Consider the following 6,150-nt stretch of genomic DNA (forward strand, 5'->3'; position numbering starts at 1 on the left):
TATATACATACACACACACAGCAGCAGCAAAAATAGTGAATGGAAGCAGTAGCTGACTGAATCTGGTATTGCTCTTTGCTTTTCTGCTTTTTTTTTGCTTTTTTTTTTTAGATTTTACGCTCTTTGTTTGGGGGGGGAAAAAACTCCACAGCCTCTCCTCTCCTGGAATGTTACTGTTTTTTTGAAGCCTTTCATAGAGAATGCATCTTCAGTGACTGAGAGCCTAATTTATAAATGGCAACTGCTCAGCTGAAGCTTGAATTTCAGTATCTTAACCAGAATATTTGGATAATATTTATCTAAAACACAACTAAATTGCTGCAGGATTTGTTTGTATGTAAGGCTCTGGTGTTGCAGCCACGAAAGACGTACTTAGTAGTTTTGCCTTTGTTTTGTTTGTTTTTCTTTTGCACAAACTTAAGTTATTTTCTTACTGACATCTTGAAGACGGAGTGACTGTAACTGCTTATTTTGTGAACCAAAATGTGACGGAGCTCTTTGTATTTAAAGATGAGAAGGAACCGTTTGATTTTTAGGGTTTCTGGTTGTGACGTAACTTTTTCTTCCTGCTGCCAAATTGACTCGGTGGACATGCTGACATGTATTAAAGGATGAAAACCATCCAGACCCAACTCATTATTCCTCCTGCTTCTGAGTAGAATTTAGATCTCTGTGGTAAAATAATTTCTGCTCAAGCAGTGGTTCGCAGATTAACTCAATTTTAGAGGATTTTTCGACTTACACAGTAAAAGTTTGAGCTTTATATGCTTTTTTTTTGGTCATTTTCTGCAGTTTCTAAATTTTTTGCGTTTCACATACTGCAGCATTTAGGATCAGAAACAAAAGATCTAACAGATCAATTTATTTTAAAAACGCTAACAACATACATAAACTTGAATCCCATATAATTGCACAAAACATGTCAGAAACGCATTCAGCCCGCTCGCTGCTAACGGGTTTCGTTCATTCTCAGGGGAAATGGATAAATCCAGAGCGCTGGCACTGAGGTTCCGTTTCAGCCGCAAAAACAGTTAAAACTCCTCCGAGATCTGTTCGATCTTTTCTTTTCCAGACACGGGCCTCGACAGGAAAACAGTCACATGAATGTCGAGTAAAAAAACAAAAACAAAAATGCACAGTTCTTTGTCAGTGGTTGGCTCCAAACCCATCTGCGTCCTCCAGGCTGTCTGTCTCCACCTCGATGGATACCACGTGGTGACCGGGGATCATGGCCAGGCCCAGGACTCTGGGTTCACCCTGGGAGAAAGTGTCTGAGAACAGAAAACGCACATAAAACCAGGACTCAGTTCCATCAAAGCAGGAAAAACGGCTACGATCAGGTGTGTGGTTTGCCAAGCTTGACTGAGAAGAAGCTAATACTAACGTTCAATTTTTAACATATTTCCTCATCCCATATTAATGAGTTCGCTTGAAAATGTAGAAATAGGAAATGACGACATAAAATATTAATAAGGCAGCTGTTTATTTTTGGCATAATCAGCCTTCATAGTTATTTTGTCTTTTATCCTGTGCAGCATTCAGTTGTGATCTCCCACCAAAGAGAGCAGACCATTTTTTTAATTTTAAAGTATTTTAAAAGGGTTATTTACACTTTTAAGAGCTACTATTCATGTAAATTTGTGGTCCATCTCTAGAAGTTTAAGTTTGAAGCAGAAAAATCTCAAAATCCCAAAGCAAACTGCATAAGTTAAAGATTAACTTCACAGAAAACAATAGAATTTCAGTATAAAATGGAACTTCTGCCCTTTCTCATTATTTTTTGGTAGAATTTGATCAAGTTCACCTTAATAATTAATGTTTAGAACCAATCCAGTTATGTGAATAATTTAAGACATCTTGCCAAACCAAAAAAATAAATAAAAGAAAAAGAAAGGAGAAAACAAATTATTCAGTGTTTTCCTCCTTCTCCTTTCCTACCTGAGGATTTGAGGAACTCCTGAGCCGAGCCCAGGATCACATTGCAGTCCCGATCCGTGCAGAGGAAGAGACCCACCAGTGTCCGTCCGTCTGTCATGCGGATCCTCATGTTCTTGTTTAGGAGCCCCTCAAGTTTCTGTCTGGCCTGGGAAGAGGAGGACACTAGAGGTTGCTCCTGGATGAGAGGAGACAAAGGAAAAACTCATTCAGATGATTCTGTGTGAAATCATTTCCCCCTACTATGATTAAAACAACACAAATAATTTGCATCTCATAACTATGACATATCTTGTAACAATAAATAAAAAATAAATGATGCTATCCCATTATTACAAGATACTATACTATAATGATAGTATCTCACAATCATAAAGTTTGTAATAGTATCTCAAAGAAAAGCTAGTATTGTGTATTTTCCACGTAACTATCTAATAATTGTGGGATACTAACTTGCACCACTGACAAAGCGTCCCATAATTACAACACTGTGTCTCACAATAAAGTAGTAAATTAGAAACATGATAGTATGTCATAATTATGCATTAGTGTCATATATTTTTTGCCGTATTCATAACTAGCAGATAGCATCGAATGATTCAGGCAGAATCTCATAATACGAGTTTCTAGTGACTTTGCTGCCTGCTATGAAGACATACATAGTAGTTTTATCGTAAGTATGGCTAATATGTCTCATTTATGGTGTACAAAATGTACTTCTTCCATCATAGTTTCAGAAAAGGGCATTAAACTAATTTAATAATTAACAAAAACAAATCAGATCTCTTCAGGGTTTACATTCAGCAGGAACAGCTCACAATCAGAAATACTTTACAGGAATCATTATGACATATAGTACTTGGTGTATTTTGCTGCTGGACAGTTTAAATAAATCTAAACATAAAAAAATATATAACTGAGAACATATAAGCTAACCTGTTAGCCACAAGCCAACGTTTAGCTTCACCCCAAGCCTTCATAAAGCTACATTTATTTAATATAAAAGCTTTATTCTTCCATTTGTCATACTACCATTAGAAAAAAAACCTGTTGAATATTAAGTAAAATATTACAGCTGTACATACATGTGCCGAAGGACCATTTTCCTCAATCATTGTGTCCGATTTTCCTTCTGCTGTTGCTTAGGGAGCAACTCTGGGGGCGGACAAGCGGAACCGGAAATCATAGCAGCGCTTAGCCTTTTTTTTAAAAAAAGGTTTTTCAGATTAAAGTTTACAAGTTCGGTTTTTATGACCGTGTGGCAGGCAATAAAATCTTCTAAAACAATTCCACACTTTTCCAGACTCTTAAAGCAAATACCTCCACTCTAAAAAAACGGGGTTCATCGTCACACCTGGCTGTTTGACAGAAAATAAAGCTTCGTCAGGAGAGCTGCCAGCTGAAACAACAACATGGATTTTCTTTAGGATTTACTCACAGGGAAGTCAAACAAAACCATCACTGTCATTCAGACAGGAAAAGCAAGAGGGCTCAAATGATTAAGTCATTTACTGTCGTTTCCTAATAGTAATTGTATGCATACATAATTCAAAAAGGTTGATGCTAAAGTGTAATTATTTTAATTAAAAATAGATTTGGTTAGTATTTAGTAATTTTCATGTTTTTTCCACATGCTGAGTCCATACCAGTAAAGGAATATTCCTGTTTGAATTTATAATTAAGAATAAAACTTATTAATGAATATACAAATTAATTAGATTTTTTTTATGTATTTATAAATCAAGGCTATTGATTTATTAAAGCAAATCTCTTAGATTTCTTTACAAAAATAAAACGGTGATAAATATCCCTTATTAAGAGGTTCCTCTAGGGGGCGTACTAATGCAGCTAACACAAGTTAACAGTGCTTTGGACCCATATTGAAACGTCCAACTGAGTCAGAATAGAGATGGACAAGTTCGTTTTTAAACCCTCCAACATTTTTTTTTTTTTCAGAAAACTAGGCTAAATCAAATCAAATCAAATTTTATTTGTATAGCACATTTCAGCAACAAGGCATTTCAAAGTACAAAATAGCACTGTAAATGTACAAATAAAAAGTCTTACAAATATTACAAATAAATAACTTTTGTTAAAGTTAGACCACTAAGTCTTGATTCTACACAGTTTGCACACAAACGCTGACAAGTAGAGGAGTGTTTCATTTAAATATTATAGTGTTGCTGAAATTAGTTATGATGAAAATCAGATTATTTATTCTGTTTCAAAAAAATATTCCTTAAGTTTAAAGTCATTTCAATCCATAAACATTGCTTTCTTCCCGAAAAATACTATTTAACCTCAGTGATAAGAAAGAAACAACATAAAAAGCAAAAATAATTTTTGACAAACATAAATATTAGTTTGTTTTGAAATCTTTTTTTTTTATATTGTCAAAGTTTGACATTTAATCAAATCAAATCATTTCTGTAGGTTAGTTAAGAGTAACACAATTATTTTTATTCACCAAATGTCAGAATTATAGGAATTTTTTTTAAATATTTTATTACTCTGTTTAAATTTAAAATTTACATACATTACAATTACTGTTTGCCAGTGATGATCTCGTGACATTGTAAGCTTCTGATGGAATAATCCACACCATTTGAGTTCAATAGAAGAACATTTTGTGAATTCAAATCAGCTTTTGATACAAAAAAAAAAAAAAAATCAACAGACATCAGGAAGAGAATTATGATCCTAATCCAGTCTGGTTGGTCATTGCCTACAGGTTCTAGATGCCTGAAGGTGCCATGTTACTCTGCTATAAACTACAAATGTATGTAAAAACAGGAGGGGAATTTCCATCCATCAGGTTGTGCGTCACGGATTTATAAACATGTTTTAACATGAAATGCATCAACCCCAGAATAAAAGGAAGATATCTTGTAAAAATACTGAGTGAAAGTATTACTATCCACAAGGAAATGAGTCATGTAACTGCATGGGCTAAAAGGCCACGCAGAGAGGAAGAATCCATTATTCCAAAAGCAATATAAACATAAACATAAAAAACAACAACACACAGTTTGCAAATGGACTCAAGAACAAATACCTTAATATATGGAGAGTTGTCAATTTTTCTAATGACACTGAAAGTGAAACGTGTCGACTGCGAAGGTGCAGCAGCGTCATCGTATGGGGAGTTTTGCTGATATCTATTTTTGCTGGTGCACAAAGCAGATGGCATGATGGGCAACAAACGTCGCATGGAAACATGGTAGCAGCATTTCGAGATGTTAACTTGGAAGTTAAAGCCTGGGCACAAACGGGTCTTTTGAATTGAAAGCCAAATAATTACAAAGTAGCTTAAGAACACTACAGTTCATAAAGCCCTGATTTCAGTCATTTGGAAAATTTGTGTGCAGAGCTGAGAAGGTGGACGAGTGAGGCAGCCCACAAACCTGACCCACTTACAACGGTTCTGACAGCAGGAATGGGCCTAAATTTGAACACCTAAAATCATTAAGACAAGTCCGACAGTTTAATATTACCAAATACTAAGGGAAGCTATGGAAAGTTCTTTAAAGAAAGTAAGAAAAAATGATCCACAAATGTAATATTTTCCGTTATAGTTATCACGCCGATACTGTCCCCTGTCTATTGTAGAAATGAGAGCGGATACACACCAAAAGCAAAATCTATAAATCAAGTAAGGCACAGATTTAACCTCTTCTAAATCTTCTAAAGACTTGACAAGAAAAACAAAAAAATCACAACCAAAACTAACAAACTGGATACAGCTCGAAGAACTCCTTTTTACGTAAACCTTTGTTGAGAGTGGGACTTGCCTCACCCGAAACGAATTCAGGCAATAATGAACTCTTCTCTGGGCTCCTGCTCTGACTCGCTCTGCCTTGGCTGTTATTTAAGCTGTTTCAGCTCGCGGGGCCGCCCGGGTTCAGACAGCCAGCTCTGAGCCGGTGTCTTCCTCTGTGTCACACTGCATAAAATCTGGGTTAGCTGGAGCACAGCACCCAGGGGAGGCACTTTCTCTCTCTTATCCCTGACACGTCTTCCTGCCAAACGGACACGGGAGGCTTTGGTGGGGGGAGGAGGAGGAGAAAGAGGAGGAGGGAGGCTACTGGGTAATCTCGGCACAGCAGTCCAAATTCTGTCTGGGGGGGGGGCGCCGGAGCGCTGCTGGCCAACAGCTTTGGCAGAGAGAGAGAGAGAGAGACCCTTCAAATCTTTGAAATATTCATACGCCTCTCC

At 36.6% G+C, this 6,150-nt stretch overlaps 1 protein-coding gene across 1 annotated transcript; it reads right to left on the reverse strand.

The window, feature by feature from the left end:
• Positions 1 to 833: 833 nt before the first annotated feature.
• On the reverse strand, positions 834 to 3,126 carry naa38 (N-alpha-acetyltransferase 38, NatC auxiliary subunit). Its single transcript, XM_008435507.1, has 3 exons — positions 3,021 to 3,126; positions 1,939 to 2,113; positions 834 to 1,271 (listed from the first exon to the last, which is right to left on the reverse strand). Exons 1-3 carry the CDS (start codon positions 3,048 to 3,050, stop codon positions 1,147 to 1,149), a joined length of 330 nt encoding a protein of 109 aa, XP_008433729.1. The 5' UTR covers positions 3,051 to 3,126; the 3' UTR covers positions 834 to 1,146.
• Positions 3,127 to 6,150: the final 3,024 nt, after the last annotated feature.

Source organism: Poecilia reticulata, linkage group LG18 (assembly GCF_000633615.1).
Source record: "Poecilia reticulata strain Guanapo linkage group LG18, Guppy_female_1.0+MT, whole genome shotgun sequence".
Classification (NCBI taxonomy): domain Eukaryota; kingdom Metazoa; phylum Chordata; class Actinopteri; order Cyprinodontiformes; family Poeciliidae; genus Poecilia; species Poecilia reticulata.